The sequence below is a fragment of the Sparus aurata genome, chromosome 17 (genome assembly GCF_900880675.1).
Source record: "Sparus aurata chromosome 17, fSpaAur1.1, whole genome shotgun sequence".
Taxonomy (NCBI): domain Eukaryota; kingdom Metazoa; phylum Chordata; class Actinopteri; order Spariformes; family Sparidae; genus Sparus; species Sparus aurata.
Genome location: NC_044203.1, coordinates 20,175,220 through 20,201,099, shown reverse-complemented (window position 1 = coordinate 20,201,099; position 25,880 = coordinate 20,175,220). Strand labels below are relative to the sequence as shown.

General features: G+C 41.4%; 1 protein-coding gene across 4 annotated transcripts in view; it reads right to left on the bottom strand.

Moving 5' to 3' along the window:
* Window positions 1–1,494: 1,494 nt before the first annotated feature.
* The window catches only part of osbpl3b (oxysterol binding protein-like 3b), a 39,237-nt gene continuing 14,851 nt past the window's right edge, over window positions 1,495–25,880 (bottom strand). Inside the window, exons 2-23 of one of the 4 annotated variants that reach the window (XM_030394920.1) lie at window positions 25,109–25,260; window positions 20,956–21,072; window positions 20,218–20,271; window positions 18,973–19,086; window positions 18,559–18,723; window positions 18,259–18,382; window positions 16,172–16,275; window positions 14,886–14,978; window positions 14,645–14,804; window positions 13,730–13,860; window positions 13,012–13,113; window positions 11,831–11,968; window positions 10,545–10,632; window positions 10,168–10,412; window positions 7,880–8,017; window positions 7,717–7,780; window positions 7,517–7,595; window positions 7,236–7,380; window positions 4,957–5,101; window positions 4,745–4,871; window positions 3,344–3,466; window positions 1,495–2,413 (exon numbers count right to left, since the gene is read on the bottom strand). In XM_030394920.1, the coding sequence (XP_030250780.1) occupies window positions 2,317–2,413; window positions 3,344–3,466; window positions 4,745–4,871; window positions 4,957–5,101; window positions 7,236–7,380; window positions 7,517–7,595; window positions 7,717–7,780; window positions 7,880–8,017; window positions 10,168–10,412; window positions 10,545–10,632; window positions 11,831–11,968; window positions 13,012–13,113; window positions 13,730–13,860; window positions 14,645–14,804; window positions 14,886–14,978; window positions 16,172–16,275; window positions 18,259–18,382; window positions 18,559–18,723; window positions 18,973–19,086; window positions 20,218–20,271; window positions 20,956–21,072; window positions 25,109–25,204 (2,649 nt within the window). In that variant the 5' untranslated portion in view covers window positions 25,205–25,260 and the 3' untranslated portion in view covers window positions 1,495–2,316. The remainder of the gene's footprint in view (window positions 2,414–3,343; window positions 3,467–4,744; window positions 4,872–4,956; window positions 5,102–7,235; window positions 7,381–7,516; window positions 7,596–7,716; window positions 7,781–7,879; window positions 8,018–10,167; window positions 10,413–10,544; window positions 10,633–11,830; window positions 11,969–13,011; window positions 13,114–13,729; window positions 13,861–14,644; window positions 14,805–14,885; window positions 14,979–16,171; window positions 16,276–18,258; window positions 18,383–18,558; window positions 18,724–18,972; window positions 19,087–20,217; window positions 20,272–20,955; window positions 21,073–25,108; window positions 25,261–25,880) is intronic. The other 3 variants (XM_030394921.1, XM_030394922.1, XM_030394923.1) reach the window with 3 other exon arrangements.

The window sequence follows — 25,880 nt, the reverse complement described above, 5'->3', positions numbered from 1 at the left end:
GTGGCTGGTTCAGATTCACCAGAGACAGACTGCTCATCAGCTTCACTTTACATATTGAATTGAGTGCGCATATTTTCTGATTTACAGATACTTTTGATTTGAATGACCCTGTGTCTTCTCTTCCCTCTTCACTGGTAAGGCCCTGGGATGGCAAGATCATCAACATCCTGTTTCTGTTTAATATGTTTGTGCTGTGGGATGTCATAAACTTTGCAAACTTAAGGGGCCACTAGTGAGATTTATACGGAAGAGGATTAGGGCCACATGTGAATTTTATTTTTAGTTCTGACTTTTTCTCAGAATTCTGAGTGAGTCTGTGTGTTTAAGAAGAAAAAAAATCAATATAATGTGAATCATATCAGTTAATTCATTCTGATTTATTGATGTCTTTTATATATGTCAGTCATATTTTTGACTTGTCTGATAACCTTTACTTATTTCAGGGCTCCATAATTATTATATTATCCTTGGACTTTGGCTACACTTAAGCCAAAACTACAATATGCATTTGTAATCAGAGGTACACAACAGCATCAATCACAGCACAGTGAAGTAGCTTAATCACTAAGCTACCAGCATTTAATTTAAAACTTTCAATGTGACTTGAGGCAGTAAATGGTTCACTGGCATCTGCGTGACACGCTCACAATAAAAACTGGAAACACTGTAGGAAAACTTTGTGCATTTAGGTCAAGGTTCCTTTGTGGAAAACACTATCGGAGACCAACCCTTAGATTACGGTGGTGGGAGGATCCTGAGGGCTGAGCAAAAACCGTACAGGTCATTGAGTGACCTTTCACTTGCGCCCGACCTTTAGCTAAACTCAGTGCTGGATCTACAACGTTATGATGGCTCAACTGAGAGAGTTACATGAGGCAATGAATGTTTTCAGTTGTATAACAAGCAAGGCAGTGGCAAGTGCTCCTCCAAGGTGACAATGCTGAACATTCATGGCCTTCCAAGGTACTAAAGATGACATAACATGACTTTCATGAGGTTTTCCTGTTGCTCACGATATAATGGCCCTGAGAAGAATGAAGCTGCTCTAAAGGCACAAATCTGACGTCCTCCTCTGGTGATATGTGAAGTTTAATACTGATGATTCAGTCGTTCTCTCTTCGCCTGTTGGTACATTTAAGGGGAGACAACACAAGTGAAAAACATCAGGGTTTTGTCATGCCCTGGTTCAATTTTCATATTTTCAGCCATCTTTCCTCGATATCTTCTTTCAGACTAGTGGAAAGAAAACATCCACAGAACTCACTGAGGTGTTTGTAAACAAATGAGTCCATATTTGATTAAACACCATCTTGTGTCTAAAAGTGTCTGGAATTGTACAGTTCATAAGATCATATTTAAAGGCAGTTTTTCTCATACAATGAGCCAGAAATCTTCAGTAGCACTGACACACAGAAAACATCCCATTTTTTTCCTAAATATATTTTGAAGATTTTTATATTCATTTCAAACATTCACAAATGACTCCACACAAAGAACGGTTTCAGAGGATTTATTTAGGCTCATGGAGCGTAGTTTCGGACACTTCTGGTCTCAAAGCCCAGTTTCCATGTAGACAATGCTGCAATGGATAAAGTGAAAAATGGGTCGATTTGATATTTGCTACTGCTGCTCATAGTTACACAATCATCCACACAGTCATAGCAAAAAGAAGCATATAGTTACAGTTATGAGACACAAAGAAAAAAGTCCAGTAAGGATTTGACAATCTTTTTAAACAGTTTGTGTTTTGGTCTTAAGAATTCCTTACAAACATGATTCATTTAAAAAAAGATCTCAGATGCAGCAAAAAACAAACGAAACAACATGAGTACTACGAGTAAGGCATCAGGCAGGTGCAGAATAAATATCTGATGTGTACACTTAATCAATGGCATATCAAGGCTAGTTTATCTCAGAGGTAGAGAATGTCCGTGATAAGAAGACAGCTAAAGTGACCAGTTTTTTTCAGCACGTTTGAAGCTAGTGTAGACGAGTTATGACAAGGACCTGTCATCCTTTATAACAAGTAGTTTTCCTTTTCTCAGTTTGAGTGATTTGACAGTGAAACATATCAGGTGAAAACATGGGCAAAAATTGCCAAAATGTATCCACATTCTCAGGATATGTTTGCATAAACATGTTTACACAACTTATATAAGCACTTGCTATTAAGGCATTAACTTTGATGAACAGCAATAAAGAAGACCAGTGCGGAACGTGGATGTAAGACTGGGAAACAGACGTCACCAGAACCAGCCTGGATCACATTAGAGGCTGTGCAGGTTTGAAAAATGTGTGTGATCAGCAGCTCAGAGGTCACCACAGAGTAGGAAAATCTATGTGGCTGAAGTCAGGGTCCTTCCTCAGCTCCCAGTATGTGTTGTTGCTCACCCAGGTGTCGTCCTTTGACTTCCTGTGAGGGCAGAAGAAGAAGAGTGACACTAGTGAATTTGGGACATCGACGTTGAAGCGCGAGGCCTCATGTAGGTTTAATCTTGTGGTTCAGGCAAAGATTAATTCATAAGAAACTTTTAAGGTTTGTTTAAAAAGTGACGAGATGACTCACTGTGAACACACAAGAACGTGGATCAGGCATTCAACACTCGTACTTGCCAACATTGAGACCTCAAAAATGAGGAGGATTTTGAAACTGAGCAAAATTGACTGTCAGAGTTTATTTCCTGCATTCTGGTGACTTTAACAGTCAACTGCAACAAACATTAATGTTAAATACTTTTAATTTTACTTTTGATTCTCAGGATAGAATGTAGGATACTTTGCCGCTCTGGCATTTACAAATATTCATCAGCTTAGATTCATTCATTTTTTGCTCCTGCCCCTCAGAGCTTGTGCACGCCACTGTTATGTCGATGGTGTTTGACACTGGTGCGACCCCCCTGAACAGCAGAAAAATAGGCATGGCAGATTTTCCTTCAAAACTTTCATAAGGTATGTGATTTTTTCTTTTCCAGGATGTCTGAAATGTATTTTCCTATTTCTTTCTCGTCTCTATTTTTTGGTCTGTCTGAGGAGGATGAGGAGGAGCAGCAGTACAGCAGACTACACGCTGTACAGTGCCAGAAAGTGGTGATGACAAAAGCGGAAAAAGGTGTGAAAATGTGTCATAAATTAGGAGAAACACAGGATAGGGCAATGAAAAACAGGGGTCTCCTGGGAGCATTGTGAGGTTTGGTGAGTATAAACGTAAAATACCTCCCCTGGGTAAAACACCAAGGTTTTTAGGTAGTCCAGAGTGAATGCAGTGAAATATAGTCGAGTTTACTGAAGCTGCATATAAAACACACTAATTTCTCCCATAGATGACCTATGATATTTAGGCTACCTGAAGAATTTAGGTTGATGTGTCGAGTTGTTCTCCTCCAGGAAACTCCTCCTGTCTCTTTGCAGCTGTTCAATCCTCTGTTTCTGCTCCTCAGCAGCCTCCAGGTTTCCCCCCTCCAGCAGTCTGCCAGAGAGATACAGACACATTCATTATGCAGACACAGTTAAACATTCATCTCCAATATTTAAATTTAATCTTCATTCTTGTTCTTCATGTTTGCTTTTTTGGCTTTGCCTGTTACAGTTCGATAACCTTATTAAGGATAAATATGAACACAAATTACTCAAAGAATATTGAAGGACCAGACGCAGTTTCATTTTTCACGTAAATGACAAATCGGCGAGTGGTTCTACGGTCTATGGCGCCGCGCGACAACGGATCTCGGGTTTACAGACTTTAAAACCTTGAAATGCTAGCTAAAATTAGTCTGATTCATCTGAACTCCTCTGCAGTTACCTACTATTCTTAGCGTGAGTATTGACGAGCCTGTTTTTGTCCCGTTTTGATCATAGAGTTAGTTGAGCATTTATCAAGACAGCGACTCAACAGGTCACAGTTGCTATTCATGAATGTAAAATGTGCTCTGATATTCACTCACAAGGAGCTGGGTTTTATATCAGATGACTACAACTATTCAAGTAATCTAAAGGTTTCCCCAAAACTTTTAACCCAATATGACTTTTAAGAAATCAGGCTATACAAAGGCATCATACCAGAGTACTTAAAGATATAATATGTAATGAAATCCTAACTTTATTCAAGGTAATGGTGGGTTTCATTTGGTAGCTTGTCGCTACATCTGCCCCAGATGATACGTCAGGGAATAAGCAAGGAACTTTACAGGTGTAAGATGGAACAATAGTAAGTCACCACTAACTGCTGTTAACTTAAGATGTCGTTAGCTAGTTAGCTTAGTAAGCTGTACATCTAACAGTCGGGATGGAAGCTCAGAGCGGCAGGGGATTGATGAGGTTTAAAGCACCGGGGCTTTGGAGTGGAACAGGCCCGGGCAGGCTTGTTAACACTGCTTACTTCACTAGATACCTCTGCAACACAACACATAAACCTGTTTAACATAACATTGACACTTTTTATTTCTTCACTCTGTTGATAATTTTGCTTAAATTTGGAATTTTTCAAACTGAAATTATTACATAGCACACCTTTAAAACAGTCCCTTTTCTCTGAACACTTCTGCTTGAGTCACATCAGATATATTGTCATCTGCAATTGTGGTTGCTTAGCAGTGAAGACAACAACTCCCATGAGCCCACACTACTTCACAACGTCATCACACTGCACCCTTTTGTTTTCGTTGTTTTGACTGAGAGAGTCCTGGCAGCAGACATTACAAAACGTGCCTTTAATTGCATTTTTTGATTTTCAGTATTGTTCTCGTACCTTTGGTCCACACGTAGTCTGGTGTCTGTGGGTGGCAGCAGCAGTTTGAACGATGGGTGCAGCTCGTTCAGTTCGATCGCAAACTTGGTGAAACCGTAGTACTGCTCGTGGTCTACTGGCATCGCATCTGCATAGCACACAAACATCAACTGCGTCAGACACCGCAATGAATACAAAAATGAAAACGTTCTCACAAAAGAAACTCGACATACTTGCTCTCCAGATGCAGGTCGCCGAGGGCGGGTCTCCGCAGAAAACAGACTCGTGCCACTTTCCAAAGAGTTTGTGGATGACCTTCCCTTTACTATCCGTGATAGCTCCCTCCACCTCATTCACACTTGAATTCCAGTACTTGGCCTGTAAGAGGCATAAAAGACGTAATATGAAACAACAGAAAGGAGCTGTTGCAGTCAGCAGATGTTGCTGTGGCATAATCCATCCTGAGCCCCGGTGTGTGTTGCCGGGCTGCTGAGTTTAATGAGAGATGAGGATGCATAATGACTTCTGACATGTCTTGACTTGATATCCTGCACAGCTTCAGGAGGTCTTTCAAATGGGCACACGCTAAAGCAATTAACCTTCTCCTCTCAGTAAAGGCTTCCATACATCAAACATTGAACACATCGAGGGGTCCTCGCTGGCATGCAGGTGAACAGTACCATCTGTGTCAAAGGTTTATGGGCTAATGAAGAGACTACAGTGTTTTACTGTGGCTCTGGGTGACTCATACAAATTGAAACATTTTCTGCTTGGAGGTTGTTTTTTTATCAACTCTGCCGGGGGACTCACAGAGAAATGTGTATCAACACAAACATAAAGCGAGAGAAAGAGAGCACTAGAGTATGAAGAACATACTTACAAATATGGCTTATGTATCACTATGTTATTTATTGTTTATACCTCAAGAGAAGTGGTATTCTCTGGTATCTTTATGCTGATGTTTTGCAGCTCTGTAGTGGGTGTAACAATACAGTGTTTCCTGAGCCAGCGCGTTCGCTGACAGTGAAATAAACATGAACATATTTGAATTTTATGACATAACAAAGATCATTCCAGTGCAAAGCCTCCTTTTACCCTACCTGTGGGTCCCTGCCTGATAATGGTTTCCAAATAACCCTAAACTAAAATATAAATCAGTTCTGCCTGGTCCTGCAGCAGCTCGAAGAAAAGCATAATTGAGCGTGAAGTGTAGCATTTACAAAACTAGAGGAGCTCTCAGAGAGTGCAGACCTTTATCAAGGCCAAAAGTCTTTTCTGTGATATGCTAATTTGCAGTCACAATCACTATATACGTCTGGATGTACTACCAAAAATATGAGAATTTTCCTATCTATCCTGCAAATGTAATATATTACATAAAACATGCAGCTATATCAAGTGATTGATGCTGCCATCTGTGTTACCTACAAGGCAATATATGATTATTATATTAGTACATCCTCTGGGTATCATTGTGTGGAGATACAGGTTAATAACATACATGAAATACTCATAGTAAAATGTCTATATGTTGAATTGTTCTCTAGTATTCTATGCCTTGAGTTAAGTCATTCACACAGTGGAATGGGAATAAGGATTATTTCCTGGGAATTCATCTTTCTTAGCCTGGTGTCTTGCAACAGTAAACTAAAACCTGCTTCAATACAATAATTTGTACATACAATGTAAATGTACATAATATTCTGTGCAAAGATGTTTGATTTGTATATTACACAATTATAAAAATGTTACATGTATAAAAAAATTATATACAAATATGGATTACAAATATGTACAAATATTACATTTGCATGTGGGATGTCAACATGTGGTTGTGCCTTAGCCGAAGCCTCATTATCTCAGCAAAGTTTGAACATTTTTCCTTAATATCTCTGGGGGAGTTTATTGCAGACATTCCACATTTGGATGTGATTGAGAGTTTAATCAGTTGCATGAAATGTGCTTATTTACAATTCCATAGCCACACCTTAGTTTGTGAAAATTGTTATTACAATTCTTGCAATGTTAAAATTGTGCCATTTCACCCATGAAACCACACTCCCAAAATGCTCCATAACAACTGCTTTCTGGATGAAGTTTGAGCAACCATGTTTCCCCAGAGGGTTACTGGTATCTGTGAATGTGGATTGTGAGTGGGAGTCATTGTATTTGTATGTTCTGCACTGCTGAAATGGATTTGAAGATGTATGACATTCAACCCGCCGAGGCCAAATGCCTTATTGCACAATGTTGACGCAAATAAAAAACACATAGTGTTTCTGTAATTCTGCTGACAGACATACACATCAAATTGAAAACTTAATCTCCCTGTAAGATAATAAAGAATGTATTTGTCATAAGAAATGTAAATGCAAGACTTCTGTAGCTAAACAGCGTAGCCCTCCCTTTTGTCCTAAAAGACTGGACGCCCCATAAGAAGTGGTAACTAAGGTGTCTTCATGGCATACAGCTTTTAAATGTGACTTCTTTTCTTTTTACATGTTAGCCTCACCTTAACAAAAGTGATCTTGCACTGACAGATATCACTGCTGGTGTTTCTGATGGAGATCTCCCCGTAGTGCTCAATCCAGCGCTGCCCACTGAGAATGTTGTGGATACAGGACGTCACCTTGTTCCATTCATAGTGGTCTCCAATTCTAGAAAAGGGGATTAAAAAACAACTTTTAACTTCACACCTGTAGATGTTTTTTTTTTATTTGTCACTTGCTTGTACAGTCTGTGTGTGTGTGTGTGTGTACAGTCCAAAGAATGAATGAAGCAGCAGAGACTCACCCTGGCAGAGTGACGTGAGTGGTACCGACAGGAACAATCTCCATCGACTTCCCCCAGAACTTGTTCTTGCACCTCACATCTACAAAAAAAATCAATCAAGAGAAATCATTTCACACTTTTATATTCATCTTGGACAACCAGCCACAATTTTAATCGTTAGATGCGGACAATGGATCGAGCAAATTTCCATATTTCACTACCTTGCCAGAAGATGAAGTTTTTAGACTCTGCATGGCAGGCTGAGATCGGCGGGTGATGGCTGACCTGACGATGTAAGAGGAAGCAAACAGCTGGGTTGGTGAATCAATATTCAGAATATTGTGAGTGTTTAACTGTCGATAGCGCAGGCATCAGAATTTATACCTGCTCTGCAACAAATCGAAATCCTTTATCTGGCCGGTCACATTCGTATGTCTCTCCTAGGACGGGGTTAAAAGGCTTTCCGCCGGTCCTGCAGTGGCTGGATGCATAGCCTGATACAACGAATGTAGCTATGTATACCTGCACAAAGAAAAATCAATACAGTTAGTGGTGTTTTTTTGTATCAGTGTGAGTGTCGTCTGTTCTTATGCCCCTAAACTGTGGAGCGCACTGCGTCTGGATATCAAAATGGAAAGCTAAAGACCTGTATTTCTAATGCTACTTTAAATTTGGAGTAATGGTATCATTGCCATTGGTTTAACCCTTATATTTTACCACTGGTGTATTTTTGTGTGCTTTAGTGTTATTTCTTTCCTGTATAGTTTTAGCTATTCTTGTTCATTTTTGACTCTGGTCTTTTAATTTTGCTGTGTTTGGCACTTCGGCCAGCTTTGAGGTGAGTTTTCGTGATACTAAAATGGGAATCATGGACACAAAACATAAAAAAAAAAAAAAAAAAATTCTTGAGACAGTCAGAACATTGACCTTTCTGGGCTATATCAATTCAAAGTACCACGTATCATTGGTTCATAATGTGTGTCATATCAAGCCTGATCCTCAGCAGTTCTAATTTCCTCTCCATTTCACTGTAATGAGCAGAGTAATTGGCTGAATACTCCTGTAATAGTTGCACTGAGCCAGGAGACGGTGATGATTACTTCCATTTTATAACAGGAGGCCAGAGACCCAAGCTGCCTCCGGCTTCAGCTGCAGTTTATAAAACTCTAAATTGCAAATTTGTGCTGTATAAGTGGACGGAGCTTCCATGTCTAAACAGTGAAGACAAGGTGGAAGACCCTTACACATGTATTCTTTCTAACGGCCAGCAGGGGGTGACTCCACTGGTAATCTGTATGTAAGTTTATGAGGAAGATGACCTTGCTTCTTGCTTGATTTATTACCTGCATGAACAGCTTCCTGATTAGTTTATGATCGCAATTGCTAAGTTCAAGTCTTCATCAACACGCCATGACGTTCATCTTGTAAACTTTGGTCCAATTGCAGGTAAACTAGACAATAAAGAATGCTATGCTTTAGGGCACGGCTGCCTTTTTGATTGACAAGTTGCCACCACAATGTCCTTGGGTTATCACTCCACCCTCATCCAAATATGGTAATTTCTCGTACAAATAAAAAACAAATCGAGTGATTGGACCCGACCTCTGTTTATGATGATCCAATCTATGATCTCTACACCTCCCACACAAAATGAACAAATGTGAAGCAAGAGATTCCATCAGTCACACGAAGTCAGTAAATGCAAAAGTGAAAGCCATAATTCTGCTGGAGAATCAACAGACAGATAAGGTTTCTTCCACATGAGGTGTAAAAAGCAAGGCTGGCACAAGCTCCAGCACTGACTGGACATCATCTGCCAGCAGGCTGTGAGAGTGGTCTGGTGGAATAACAGCCAGGAACAAGTAATGGATCATTCCTGGCACCTGCAACTGTGCTTGACAGTCACTTAAATCCGCCTCGTCCAGCTGTAACTGTCAGCTTCTGCTTGTAAACATCCCTTTTTGTTGATGGACTTTTCCATCTTATAACATTGCAGTCAAGGGGTAGTTTGGGAATTTGGGGAAATGTGTTAAGAAGAGTTAAAAGGCAAGACTGATAGCACTCTCATGTCGTTGTGGTAAAGAAGAAGCTAGAGACAGCAGATCATTAGCTTAGCTGTTTATACCCAATATTAAATAAAATCTGTTAATACATGTTAATAATCAGCTTTAGGCTTCTGGTAGTTGGATTTTTTTTTCCACTTTGGATAAAGACGGGCCAGCTGTTTGCAGACTTTATGGTAAGCTGAGATAATCCTCTCATGGCTCCTAACTCTCTACAAATGGGTGAGCACCCATTCCCAAAATGTCGAAGTGTTCCTTTAACAAAAGTAAGAAAACTAAGCTTTTATTTTACTTCTTTGCGACAACCCCTGAAATACAGTTTTTCTGAAATAAATTGGACATCATCACAAGCACAAGTGGCATGAACTCTTCAGCTAGAACTCGGCTCTCCCTCATCAGGGATGTAAAGAAAGCTGTGATGAAATCCACTTAAAAAAACTTTTCTGTCTTAACGAATCTTAAAGCTTTCGCAGAGCTCGCCGCCCTTGCTTCACCGACGGCGTCTGCTTCTGTCAGAGGAGACCCATTAACTGCTGAAAAGTGAACATATGATCTGAGAAAAACAAAAGACTCTGCCCACACACTCAAACTGTGAATTTTCCATCTCACCATACGTTCAAAAGGGTCCTGTGTGATCGCGGCCCTGTCTAGCAGCTCGCTGTACTCCAGCTCCTCGCACAGTCTCTGGAGGGTGTTAAGCGGCTCATTAAGTTGCACAGGCATTGTCACTTTGGAGAGGTCCTTGCCGATGTTGTTCCGGAGGATGTTCCACAGGCTGATGGTGCTGTTGTTGGGGCTCGGCGAGGGCAGGCATGATCTGCGCTGACAAAGGACGGTGCCCTCGTCCACAGAACCTGCAACCAGATGGTGTAAGAGGTCAGGTTAGACACTGAAGGTTCTTTGTGTGCTGAATGCTACTAACAAATATGGAAATTAAGTGAATCATGAAATTGCATTGTAGTTGAGCTCTTTGTCCCAAAGTTTACCTGAATTTTGTCTTTCACTCTCGTTGCTGAAGTTGTCCATGGAAATGTTGTCGCTGATGTCACTGATGTATGAGTCATCCTCTGATGCCTAAAAATAAACATCCAAAACCTGAGCTATTAAATTAAAGATGCATTTTTAATACCACCTGCAGGAGGGGACCGGGCAGGTCTCTTTCAACATCCTGTCACATCAGCAGCAGATCTAATGTGCTGGAGATGAATGGTCCCTCAGGACCTTGTGGCAAATTTGCACCTCGGCTTGCTGTATTTTTAGATTAAAGTAATTAACTTTCATTTTCATATTTCTTCCGCTCCAGCTGCCATCTGATCAGGCATGCTTCATGAACAGTGGAAGAAGAGGAGAGGGCATACTTGTTTTATGACACAATCAATAAAAACTTAGCTTTAAGGCTTTAAGATGATGAGAAGTTAAGGTTAAAAGATTTTGCAGACAGATTGGATTAAAAAATGTCAGGTGATCAGCAATAAATCAATGAAGAGCTTCTGGTGGTAGTTTTGCTTTAAAGGGCTATGGAGATATCTGCCTTTTTCTCGAATATGATCAAACTAGATGTCACTTGACTTGTGGTGCAACAGATACATTCAAAAAACTTAAAGCGATGCCTCTTTCCAGAAATCATGACCTGCTTACTCAAAATAATCCACACAACTTGTTGTGAGCAGTTTCATATAGGAACTACCGTAATTTATTTAGATATGTCCTGCAGAAGGAAGTGTGCATCTACTAGTAGCGGTGAGCTGGCTAACTAAACTCAGCACAGCACTAAACTCAGCACAGCTCAGTGTTTACATCCAGCACTGTTCCGAACACGAGCCACTCCTTCATAAGCAGAAGTACACTTCCTTCTGTGCAGTGTTACGGCGTAGTTTGGCAGAAAGAAAACAGTTCCTACATAAAACTGCTCACAAAAATGTGTGTTGAGTAGGGGGGAGGGGGCACGATTTCTGGACAGAGACATTGCTGTTAAGTTTTTTAAATGCATTTGTTTGCCGCATTGAGCACTAAAAGCTGAGTGGCATCTAATTTCATTATGTTTAAGCAAAGGAAGATTTTTCCAAAACTCAGCAACTCACACCAAAACAGTCTAAATGGATACACAGCACTGCAAAAAAGAGGGAAAATATGTATTTTTGATCTCTAGTGTCTTGATACATTTTTTTGGTTGTAAAGACAACTAATTAACAACTCTGATTATTAGCCTGATTTTTTATAACAGACTCATCAGTGCAGCGCTTGATGGTGACAGTTCAGGGCTCACGCTTACCTCGTTTTCAGAGGAACTGGCGGACAACAGAACTTCTTGTGCGTCGAAGAACTCAGACAAAGACTCGGTGATTGAAGCTCTGCTCTCATTGGACACTTGGTGAACAAGGGGACGGGAACCATCAACAGAGTCCTGTTTCTAGGAGACAGTGTTCACGGCTATAATTAAGTCAGGGAAAAGGGCAAAATCATTGCGGCGAGGAGGGGGTGACAATTACTGGGTAATTCAGAACACAGTGGGTTCACAATTTATGGATAATGAGGAATCATCACAAAACACCACATTTTTTGATGTGCAATATATTGAAAGACAGTCATCTTTAATATTAAATAGTGTTATAATGTGAGTGCCCAGAGCGTCTTTTTTATACACAGCAGCAGATCAATCTTACAATATTGTTTTTATGTGTTGCATCAATCAAACTTATTTCTTTAGACTGTATGACAATATATTACTCTATCAATTATCAAGAGCCAGTCAGAAGTGCAATTGTGCGACAAGTGTGCACACCCACTCGTAAGCAATTCTGCAAATTCTGTCTGACAAGTTGAAGACACAAAACAGGATGCATATTCAAAAAGGGACTCGTATAACTCAAAACTGTGTAGCATTTTCCACAGAACTCTCCATCCCTCTGTTGCTTCTGAAGCTGATCAATTAGCCAGGAGGTAATCCCCCGAGGAGGCGCATTAGTTTTGCGCTCTGTGTGTGTGTGTGTGTGTGTTTGTGTTTGACAAATTTCCAGGGACGAGATTAAACAGATCAGCTCACGCTCTCCGGTCAGCAAATCTGATTGTGAGAGCAAAGAGCTTCCTTTAGGAGACGATAATGTGTCAGGTAGTTAGTGGTCTTCCCCCCGAGCCACGGCACGGTGAGACATGAACACAGGACTGAGAGGAAGCACCGTCTCACGTCAAAGACTGGGAATGCAACATTTGTGAGGGCGCAGTGTTCCCTGAAAATTACCTCCGCTATTTTTTTTAAGTCATCATCACAAAAGGAATGATGTCGAGTGAGGGTGTGAGAGGAGAGCAACAAGGACAGCTCATTCATTCTGTGGCAAATTCTAGACTGGGTAGGCAGGGAAATAAAAAGACAAAGATAATAATAATCATCAAGATGGCGTTGAGGGGGGAGTTAGGGGGGTGGGGGGTGTACAGTCACTACATTCCCGCACCCACCTGCGCCGGGGCAGGGAGATTTATTAGTGTGGGCTCTACGATGTGGGACTCGGCGTGAATCTTGCACAGGCGCTCTCTCAGCTCAGAGTTGTGGGCTAAAGCCTGGAAAAATAACCAGCGTAAACATTGTTTAGAGCACAGAGCCAACCAACAACTGAGCTTAACAAACTCCATCTCTGAAATGTGTTTCCTCCTCAGCTTAACGGTCTCAAAATCTGTCTGTAAACATGCAATTCAGCATCATGTGTATATGTTTTATCGATGCAGACATCAGACAGGAAGCCACGAGAGTCCAAACTATATTACTCACCCATTACAGACTCTATGTGAGGTAGAGTAGGTAGAAGCTGAGTAATCAGGAAGGAAAGCTAACACCCAGCAGGGCATTTTACAGTCAAAGAAATGCGTAGGTGTAGAGAGGACAGAAGTTCAAACTGTGGCAAAAGAAGAAGTCGGCCTGACAATGAATGAGTGTAACCAAAAGACGGAAAATAGAAAAAGGCCTCCGGGTGGGAGGCGGACGCCACAGGAACTGTTGAGCACGGTTCAGGTGGGCAGACATCGCACATAGTAATCTCTCCAAGATGCTGGCCAATGTGTCACAGATGACAAGTGGCGTGGGAGGGACACTACATCTGAGAGGAGCGCAACAGTCTGAAAGAAAGCGTAAAAACCTAACTTAATTCTACTGCGTCTGAGTGCGCGTCGTCTCACGTACCGTCGCCAGTGCGTTCTTCAAACCGACCACTTGTGGCGAGGTAGGGGGGCACGTCTCGTGGTCCAGACATTGTTTTAACCTCTCTCTCTCGGATGTCAGGGAAGTCAGGGCTGACTTCATGGTCGTGTGCACTAGGGAAGAGAAAAAGAGGAGCGCTTTAACGGCAAACCAATCTGTATTCAGTTCAGAGCGATGCTGCTCCAGTCCCAGGAGATCAAGCGACGGTCCATCGCGCCACGCTGCTAATGAAAATGCAACAAGTGTGAAATTTTGATTATCTCCGATCACTCGACAAGCAGACTTTGTTTTATGACCGTCATTTTTACACGCACTTCATAATTGGTGATCGGGAAGCGACACTATTGAGGGAGCCGATCAGACTGATGCATTAATGTGCCAGATTAAGCCCAACACACATTCCGTGCTCAGTCATTTCGAACTTGCATACATTTGGCGATTTTAAATGAGAAACAGAATCGAGAGCTGTTCCCTGGAGAAACTCTAAACCCATTCTGACAGAAGTGTGAATCGTGATGCCGTTATGTAATAACACAAATCATTCGCATTATGCCATGTCGAGTCAAGCATCAGGAATCTGAATATGCATTTTAATGAGTGGTGAGAAACTAATTAGGTTTTTGGTGGTTTAGACAATGTTAACTTCTCCGTTAGGGCACATCACCTGAATCCTAAAGAATTAAAACTGAGGCAAAGTTTATCAGTTATTAACAGCTGCCACGGCTCCATCATTGTCACGTCTAAATAAATAACAACACCATAACGGCAGGCACATTCATTAGAAGTAACTGAGGCCTCTGATAACGGTGCACTTGATAACCATATCCTCAAAATCCTGAATGTGTCGCTCATTCTGCCTGCAAATTAAAAACAAGCAGTTCATAATCTTCCACTCACAGTTAGTGGCAACACGACAGAAGTCCTCTTGCAGCTTCGCCACGTCAAACGCAGAATCCAGGGCTTCGGGGTCGACCTTGTCATTGCCGAGCGCAGCGGTGGAGAGGTTGGGGTTGGAGGCGTGAAGGCGGATGGAGCCGGAGGAGATGCAGCTGGGTACCTACAGTAGAACAGAAGGAGTAGAGCTTGGAGCGACTTATATATTAAAAAGATGATCTCATTCATTTGTCACGTTAATTACCTGCAGAGTTGTTTTGACGTCTTTGTTGTAGTTCTTGGTTCGCCATTTCCTTGGAAGTCTCTTCTCCTTCTTGGGGCTGTCAAATGTAGACGCCTGGTGAACACAGAAGACAAAAAAGCCGTTTTTATTTTAGGAAAGGCTTTTTATAGGATTTTTTTGTTTCATCACCAGCGGTGAGGATGCAATACTTCTATATTTAGTAGCAGGGCAACAAAATATATTGGCAGAGAGAAATGATAAAAGACATAACAAGACAAGTTACTTGGCAAAACATTGTGAGTCAAAAGTTATTTTTGGTTTGATTAGATTAATACACAACAAAGGAACAAACATGCTCTGCATTTTAAAGGAGAAGTCCAGTATTTTTAATACATTGTGTATATCATTATATATATTTTGGTGCGTAAATGACACGTACAAAAAGCTTTTGAATCATTACGGTAGATCGCCTGAGCTGGCAGCCATGACATGGGCTGCAATGGCTGCAGTTTAATCATTGGTTGCAACTTTGACCATCAAAGTACATCCACTTAAGGTGCTTCTTTTGCCACTGACAGGCGCTGGTTGTTACTGTAAGTGTCCAACAACATTACAGAAAGGATCCCTACAGAGATAGACTTTTGTGTTAAAGAGTAAGTGGTCTTTGGATCATCTTTAGAAGGCAGGCAGGAGACAGTAGGCAAGAGTCTCAACAGATGAAGATTAAATTCAGGATAAACGGCAACACAAAGAACCAGCGAAATGTAACAGATGACTCAACAAACACGGAACTAAAGACCGAACTTAAACAAAAACTGAACTAACGATAGGATGAGCGGATGAGGTGCAGGTGGAGAGACACACAGGTGAGGGTAATGAGAGAAAAAACACTAGGAACAGGTAAGGGCTAATGAAACAAATGCAAGACCGGTGCTGAGGGAAAGCAGACTGTGGAGGAGCACAAGGACCCAGAGCAGAGGACACCACAAAAACCCAGAAAACACATACAATTATCTAAAATACTGGACCATGACATATTCAGCAATCACCAACCCTGGTTTTGTTCAGTTTTATTTTGTTTCTGTCCCTGCAGAGTTGTTATCCACGGTGTTGTTGGACAACAACAATCTCAGCCTGTCACAGCCTGCAAAGGAATCTTAGGTCGATGTTGCCCTTAACGATTCTAATTTAGCCACTGCGGTCCATGTCGCGGCTGTGGGCCGAGGCGACCTACTGGAGTCCAAAACTTTTTGGACCCAAGTTTAAAATGACCTAAATTTCCATTTAAGGTGGAAGGCAAAACAAACCTGCAGCGCCCGGATAGATGGAGCAGAATAGGTGCGGTGGAGGACCTCCATACTCTGAAGAAGATGATTGAGCTCCAGCAGGTAGGCCTCACAGACTGACAAATCTGTGGAGAGCAGGAGAAAGATCCACACTGAGATAATAAGATTAATAGATAGGAAGAAAGTAAACGAAAGAGAAAAGTAAACAGACATTTGTATGTACTGGTGTCTGGCCAGTAAGGATTGGTCCGATTTTGTCCAGTTTGTATTTGTTGCCCCATGGCCATGTTATTCGCCATTTTACTTCTGTATCCTTCCACTGCTATGCTGATGATTCTCTGATACATATTTCATTTATCCCTGAAAACCACAATAACCTGGTCTCTTTGCACTGATTCCTTGCTGCCATTAAGGACTGGATGTCCACCAACTTCCAACAGCTGAACACTGACAAGACTGAAGTACTGGTTATTGGTCCAAATCATATTTTTAACACCTTGGACCACTAACAACAAACACAAAACAGTCAGCTGGAAACCTGGGCGTTGTTTTTCAATTACCATCTCAGCTTCAATCAACAAACTAACAGTGTAGTTAGAACTTGTCATTTACAAATCAGAAATATTGCCAAGGTCAAACCAATGTTACCCAGGAACATAGTTAAAAAACTCATCCACACTCTAATTCTCCCATCGAGATGACTGTAACTCATTATTCACCTGTCTAAACAACAAAGCAGTTGACCGCTGACAGTTTGTACAAAATACACCAGCCAGACTCCTCACTGACCCTCGGAGCAGACAACAAATCACCCCAGTCCTGGCTGAATTACACTGGTTACCGATTTATTACAGGATTGTATACAACATTTGACTGATTACTTTTAAAGGCCTAAAACTTAACATCTCAGAACTACTCAGCCCTTATTCTACGCCAAGATTGTACTGCACTGTACTGTACTGTTTGCAGTACCATCGTCCAGATTTAAAACAAAGGGGATCGTGCTTTTATGGTCCTCGCTCCAACACCCGCTAAATAAAACTCCCACTAAATATCAGAGCAGCTGAGTCAGTGCCACAATTTGAAAAAGCTTTTAAAAACGCACCTGTACAGAAAAGCCTTTTCATTTGCATAATGCATTTTCAAAGTCTTAATCTTGCAGTTTTATATTATATCTTATCTCTGTGTTTTATATTTCTTGCTTCTGCTCTTTGCACCGATATTGTGCTTTGTGAAGCATCGGATTTTATTGCATTTGCTTAATTTGTCTTTCTTGTACTGTATGCTATTATATTCTGTGAATCACCTTGTAACTTTGGTTTCGAAAGGTGCTACAGAAATAGAGTGTATCATTATTACTTTCATTATAAGGAACGATTTACGCATGACTCCCTGAACAGACCGTCGAAAAAGTGACCAGAACAATGCCGAACCCTGTCTGCCTCGTAAAGAGAGGGCGAGTCAAAGAGGAGAATGTGTAAACAAAGTGGCTAAGGTAGATGAACAGAAAACACAAGTCATTCTCTTCTTCCTACAGAAGTTACTGTCGCAACAAAACTCCTTACTAGATGGCAGGTCGAGGGGAGCCTCCCTGATGGGTTTATTTAGTTCAGACAAGTCACTTTCACCCTCCTCCTCAGTCCTGGCTTTGTAAGTGTTTCATAAAAGGAAGTGTCATGAAAATATATATCTAGGTATCAGACTATACATTCTAATGAGTAGTGGCAAACCACTAATTAAGGCTCTTCTGTTTATAAATGTATGATTAAGTAGATACTCAGTGGCAGAATGGTGTCTGAGAAACAGTTACAGACCCTGGCCAAGATTATAACTTAGCGAAGTATAACTACACACCGGGAACAGTTTAACCATTTAGTGATGGAGGGCAAATACATTTCTAGTGTTTGGGTTGGCTTACGTGGATCTGAATCTCATTTTCTCCACTGGAAGTATTCCTTAGATGGCACTTTATCACGTTTTCTTGCACACCAGAGCAGCACAGAGGGCATTTTATTGTGTTTTATCTGCCACAAAGGGCATCCAAGAGTGCAATTTTGCTGCGCTTTACACATGAAATGGTATAAAATCAACAAAAGGGAGTGTCTCACCTTTGGAGCACTTGTCCATGTCATCAGAGGACTGGAGCCAGGCTGCGACTTTGGCCTGGCTGTTGCAGCTCACAGGGAAAGATGCTGCAGAATGCGCTGTGGACTGCCTTCGTATAGACATACACTGCGGTAGCAAACACAGCCAAAGGTCAGTTCAATAACAAACTGCTTTCTTGATGAATTTCTTCATTAGGAGGGGGTTTGACTTCAGAAAACATTGCAGAGAAAAATAATGATATTCATGAGCAGAAACAGACCACACAGTTTTGATGGGCAGTGTGCTGTGTAGCGCGGGTTTACCTTTCTGATAGAGGCGCTCTCAGCCAGGCTCGGGGAGCTGGGGGAGGGGTAGTGCGGATAGTGGAAGGACTTCTCGTTAGGGTACATGGCAATTTCATTTTGCCGATAGAGCCGATGGTGACGCAGTTTGGACACCCATTCATCAAACAGCTCCTGCGATTTAATCTACAGAGCAGATACCGCAATCAGAAATCCACACAAGGACAAGTAAGGTGGAGGAAGCGTGAAGGTGGAAAAACACACACAGGTACTGTGATTCCCCCTCACCTACATGTGCAGCACATGAGGTCATTTTAAAGTTAATTTAATGTTAGAATCTGGGAAGGAGAATTATCTGGGTGGATCCATGTTTTACCTCACTTCCAGGAAGTCTGAGGGGGGGGATGCCTTTTATTTGCTAGCCTTGCGTTTTACCTTCAGGTGATAGATGTTTTCCTCAGCATCGAGATCGATGCACTTGGCTTTCTTCTTAATGGCCATGACAGAGAGACCCACGTCAATGCAGCCATGTAGCTTCCCCTTTTCGATCTACAAGTCGACACACGATGTTGTGAGTATGTCAGGTTGGAGATAATACAAATGCAACAGTTATAAAATGCTCAATGCTGTGTTTGAAGCAGCAATTATAGTAATTGTATTTTTGCCCTGGCTAATTAGTCTTACGCTGAATTGGGGGCATTGCAGAGAAAAAGCCTGGGGAGGGGGTTAATGTTCTGAGAAAAAAAATCCCCCCATTTTTTAGATTAAAGTCATAAGTTAACAATAAAGAAAATGTGATGTTTTCTGAAGTAAATGCAAGGCTGGATGAACCCTCATCAAACTACAGATGCTGCTGCTTTCTGTTTATTATGCCTGCAGCGGATGACCTGATCAAATTATACTTCTGCAATCTGATTTAGCAATCAGGAAAATAATCATGATCATTGCCTAGAATCACCATATTGTTATTATTGGAAGCATCAGAACTTTGAAGAGACTTGAATGTGGTCTATTCAGACCGAAAACTAGAGGCTAATTTGGATGAGGTGATTTTGTTCATTAGGAACTACAACACAATGGACTGATGCAAGAATGTGTTGTCATGTGATATTATGGTGATGCTGCACTAACATCACGAGTATTTCCTTAATGCAGAATCCAATTGCAAAGTATAATTTGATTAGGTCATCCACTGAAAGCATAACACATGCCATGCAGCGGTGTCTATGTTGTGATGATGTGGATTCCCAAAGTGAAGCAATGTGGTTTCTCGACAAAATGCTGTTGTTCTATTTATGACTTTATAATCTAGGAGAATATTCAAGTGTTTTTTCTTGTAAATGAAATTGTTCTCATCTTGGAAATTCTGCCTTTTTTTTCGGGGGAAATTATCCCCTACCCTGGCTCTGTAAAAGAGATGTTTTAACCTGCAATGGCTCTAATAGCATGGCTGATACATAATTACGTGATACTGGCAGGTACAATGCTCCATGTATTTCCTATCAATGATAAATGACATTGTGAGGGAATGGGGGCCTTTTGTATCTGCAGGCAAAGATAGATACTCCTGGGGAAGACAGCCGGCGGTACAGCAAAACATTACAAAAGACTCAGAGTGCCATTTATATTCTGTAACTGACAAGACCACATAGTATGCAGCCAGCAGGCTTTTGTACTCACATCGGCGCTGCACTTGCCATACTTCAGGATGCCCTTGTCCAAGAAAAAGTATCTCTGTGAAGAGAAGGGAGGACAATGAGCGAATGAGATGTGGCCGGGATGATATGCAACATCCCTGACAGCAAGTCTGAAGTCACTGCTCTGATGCTGTGACTGTGACAGACTCTGGTTAATGTATGATGTTAATGTCTCTGCACTGAGATGTTTGTCATCCCGGGCTCTTGTCTGACTCTATTACTCTTCCTCTCACTCTGCTGCAATCTTCTCCCTCTGAAAGTCTTGCTAAATGTGATCCTTGGTGCTCTTACTGTACATCACCACAGTCAGACTGTTGAGAGCACAAGGAGAAGCTCTGAGAAGCTCTGACTATAAGTCAATACTAAATGTATACAGCTCTATTAACCAACAGGCCATCAGCTAATGTATCTGAGAGGGAACACCAAGATGTCCAGGCAGTATCATCCCGGCGAAAGCTTTTAGACAGAGCAAGAACAGGCACTGACCCCCGTCACAAGTGACTCCTCTGTGGGTGAAATCATCTACCGAATAAGCTCATTCAATTAGTTTAAAACACAAATGAGTCATGTCAGCAGGTTTTCTGTAAAGGGGACCTGGAAAGCGTAGAGTCAAAGCGGGAAATGGAAATGATGTCTAAAAATACGTCGTGAGGTCTGTCACTCTGAGAGATGAGTAAGGCAGTGTGGGTTATTTAAGGACAGCGCAGGTGCTGGATTATACCTTATGCCAGCCTTTCATGGGCCACTTTCTCCTCTTTAGCATGTAGCCCTCCTGTCTCTGCGGCTCCAGGACGCTGCTGAAGCCTCCACGCAGACCCTCCACTATTTCCCAGCTGTCCTGTAGGGGAGAGATGGTTTATGAGCAGACACTCATGCGCGGATCAAAGTTGCCGAGAGGTTTGGTAACATAATGTGAATCATGCACACAACAGACTTAGGTCAAAAGCATGTTGCATTTTGTGGCCAGCCAGTCATTGGGTGGATGTGGGAGATGAGAGTTTCAGTGCCCTCTGAGGTTTGGGCTTTACAGACTACTTTCACCTCACGGTTCCATTTGCAAAATTAGCTTACCTGTCCAATCTCACCCTTCACAATAATCATTTCCCGACTGGGATTAAAATCCAAATCCCCTGCAAATACAGAGATTAAGATGATATTTCATCATAGACTAATCCAGATAGCTCTGCTGTGTACTTCAGCAGTGTGAATTCCAGGAAAGCAGCATAAACAGTATAAACAGAGGGGTTTTGTAACATCTTTCTCGTTGCGGTGAGTATCGCATCATGCTGGTTTTATAACACTTTTAGTACATATCAGTAATGAAAAATTAGTCCGAAAATCAATTTGTCAGCTGGGCGGGTAGACAATTTTAGCATAATGGCCAGACTTGATACCCCAGCATCACATGATTCACATCGGCCAAAAATACCACTTCCTATTATCAATCATTAGAGAGGGAGCAGCAGCCAACAGGAAGTGGACCAGCTGATTCCAGGGAGGTCTCTAATGTGCAATGTTCTCGCCTGGAGAATAACTCTGGAACTCATGCTCTTTGAGCTTTTTCAGTATAATTGCCCAGTGAGCACTTCCATGAGAATGAATGGCGTACCACTGAGGAGGAGGAGGCCCGAGCCAGTGTTGTGGAGAGTCATACTTGAATAAAAGTAAAGAATTTGCGTTAAAAAAGTACTAATATAAAAGTGAATGTTGCCCATACAATTAATAATGTGTTAAAAATACTTTTCATAGAGAAATGTTATCTAACAAATGAGATTAAATGGATTTTTATGTGCCATAATATAATTCTTTTCCTGCCATAGTGATATACTGTGACCTTATAAGATCCACTCTTTACATTGCTTTAAAACGCAGATGTTGGAGAGCATTTCAAACGTATTTATTTTTAACGTCCCCACTGCTTTTTCAAAACAAAGAGCCAGACTCGCGCCAGTGATGGAAACAGTTACACCTCAAACTTCCTATCAGCAGAGTCATCAACCACCACAACCACCAGTGTACCGACTCCAGTGGGAGGGGGTTTCTTTCCGCTGCTCTCAGAATCTCCCTGCAGATTCTAAGCGTCAAAGACTTTCTGTCACTTCATAATCACATATCATTTGTTGTAATAAACCAATATCTTTATACTTGTCTCTCCTGATTTGATTGTTGGATTGAGTGTTTTTTGAGATTGACCTGTGTTACGAAGTCAAGACATAAGAAAAGAGACACAGATCATAAGGTCAGACATGGGGAGGGGTTATCATAAACAACAAAGGTCCCCAGTTTGGAACTTGGATGTATGTTTAAAGTCTTAACCATGAGCTCACCAGGATGCACCCTCAACGTTTCTGTTGAATGGAAAGTAGAAGACATCACCTCAGGCTCTTGGAGATTATTATGCCAGTTATTTTTCACTATTTCACTGTTTCAAGACATTTAACGGACTACAGAACCAACTAATAAAACAAGTAATCAACAGATGATAATGATAATAACAGCGGCAGCCACTTGTAATGCAGAATTCTCAAACTTCCTCAGTGTATCCAAGTGGGACAAAAACTAAAATGACATTCATGTCACAGCTGTCTAGAGGGACACTGGGTTCTTGGCAGAGGATTGAGGTGACTCTTTCTGTTATCTCAGAGTGTCCCTGGCTGTGCTACTATAGAACAGTTCTGGCTACACAGACTGTATCAGTCAGAGCGGCTGACTGCTGGAGGTGAGGCCGTCTAAAATAAACCTGCGCGTCTGAAGGGGTTTGGTGGATGGAGAGGGCGTGGCTTGTGGGTTGTCCCTCCAGTCTGCCTGAGTGCCCGTCAAAGGCTCCCACTGACACAATCACACAGTGAGTCATTGTCACACACTGCCCGGGCACTTTTCTTCAAGGTCACGAGACACTTACAGAGAGAAAGCAGTGACATAACTGACAAGAGGACATGTGTGCTCACAGGGACAGCTTTCAGCATAAGTAGCTGGTGAAAAGTAGGTTTCCAAAGTTGTTCAACATGGTGTTCACCCTGCTGCAGTGAGTGAGCCTTATCATTTTAAAACCAAGAAGAGTGTATTATCATTACCCAAGTTTTACAGTTAAAAAAAGTGTAAATATTAAAGGCACTATGTGGAGCTAATAGAGCTGGAGCTGAAGCTACTGTAGCTCCTGTTAGTGGAGCGGAGAGAGGCACTGAGACGAGGCACACAAATTCACATCCTTTTGTACTGTGGCAAGGAAAATCTGACCCAAGTCCTTCACAGCAATATTAAACACCTTAAACAAATTTTGTATAGGGCTGTATTAGGGCTATAGGCTTGTATAGGCAACCAAGAGAGACGGGGGAAGGTCATATTTTTTATGTCACATTACAATCTGGTCACATATGGCCAATAAAAAAGGTGACCAGTACATGTAAATGCTACAAATTGTTACATAGAGCCCCTTTAAATAAAAAGAGGGTTCTGGTGTCTTGGTTTGTTTATTTTATGTTTTATTTTGTTAACTGTATCCTCATGTCATGTTTCACGTACTACTTCCTCCCTTTGTCTATTTTCCCATCCTTTTTGCTCCTTACCTGTGTTTGATTAGTTAGCCCACTGCACCAAGCCAAGAAATAACTGCCTGCCATTTGTTTATATATATATCTATATCTATAGATATATATATATCTATGTATATATTTCATTACAGTCACTTACAGTCTGAACTAGGCTAACTGTCTCCTTCTGTATCCAGACTTATGCTATGCTAAGCTAAAATATTTGTTTTAATTGTTTGGTGGCTTGCAGAAAGAAAGTTATAAGCATATTTTGTAAAATGTTACAGAAGTCCTTTGATTTATCGAGAAGTACTAACTGGCCCCTCGATTATGAGACAGAAAAGTGCTTCTTTATGCTCCGTCTAGCATAAAACACACTGTGTGTGTCAGAGGATGTCGGAAATAATTAGTGACTTTTGAAGTTTATTAGAGTGAATAATAACATGGCACTTTTATTCGAAATCACACATCTGACTCAGATTTTCTTTGAGGGAGTGTTAATTAGTTTTTCAGTGTGTTATGTTGAGGCTAAAGAGGTTTGAAACTCGGATTTTAAGAGAACATTAATTCATTTGTTTTCTTAGAGATTCTGTGTCAATGGAAAACACGTTTTCAGTCCTTGTACTTGTTGTTACTCTAAACTGATGGACCGTTGTTGTCTGTGTGTCCTGTGGGCAAAGAAAAACGTTATCATTTTAATAGCCAAATGAAAGAGCTGTTTTGCCGGCATTGAAAAATTGTGTTGAGATGTGTGCTGCCTAAAGATAAACACTCAAGGCAAATGCAAAACCAGCTTGTTCGTGGTGCTAGTATCTTCATTAGCTTGTGTGTGAGAGAACTACCTCCGAGGGAACTGTTCCCAAATTGCATTTTAGTAATTCAGAGCACAAAAGGTAAATGCAGCCTTCCGAGTCTGAAATTCCCTAATAGAAAGTCTTCCTCATGTCCGCACATTTATTTCTTGCTGCTGAAGATATAAAATGCAAACACAGGCTAAGAAAGCGCTGTCTCCTGCGGCTTGCATTTATGAAGAGCCAAGACGTCTGAGAAACCCACAGGATCTATTAGCAAAAAGTTTGTGTGGTTAAGGCATTTACAGTCAGGTCACTCTCCTCTTTTGAAAACAGGAAAATCCCTCAGGGCTAGACAGTTTTATTTGCAATACTCAGACGGTATAATCAGAAAATAAGAACGTGGAGAAGCTTAAAGTTCAAACTTCACCCCTCCTGAAAATAAACTGAAGATGTAACACGATCGCAGACACTTATCTAACCAGTAAAACAGTGCACGATGCAGTAGCCAGGTGTTCGTTAATGACAAGTGCTGTCAGCTGGTGTGTGTTACCTGTCGGCTGTCATGTTTGGACGAGGAGCTGCTGTTGCTGCGTGACAGCGAAGATATCTTCTGTGACATGGCTGAGCTGCGCTCCTCTGAGCCCATCTCGCTGCAGACTGGCTGGGGCAGGCTACGGCTGGAGTCCCAGGACCATTCCTCTACTGAGAGAAACAAAGCGGTGGAGATGGGGTCAGGGCAAGAGAGGGTGGAGAGAGAGGGAGAGAAAGGCTTTCAGAGGCAAGCCCTTTAAAAGCCTTTTAGCCGGCTCTCACTGAAAAATGCATTAGGTTATTTAGAGTGATTAGTTTTTCCATCTTGATGTAGCAGAATATGGGATGTAATGAGAAAAGCTGCAGAGTGCAGAGGTCTCAACATCAGCAAACTAAATTGACAGACAAGACTGGTGGACATAAATTGGTCTGCAAGTGAAGAGACCGCAGTCTTAAATTATTCATATCTCATTCTTAAAGGGAGTGATGGATTGTCAGCTTTTTATGATCATATGAATCTAAAGCACCCACTACGTACGTCCAGCAGTGTCAGAAGATGTAGTCAGACTCGACGTAAAAGTAGAAATAATGCAATCTAAAAGTATTCCTGTACGTCAGATGTGAATTTTTATTCGGATATTTTCACAAGTGATTATTTTTTTCCTTTTAATGTTTGAATGTTCTGTTATTTTCGTGCCCTGATCCTGTTGAAATTAGGTTTTCGTCACAGCTTTTAGTTTTTATGCTTGACATTCAACATGAAATAAAGCAGTAAACCCTGATGATGACTC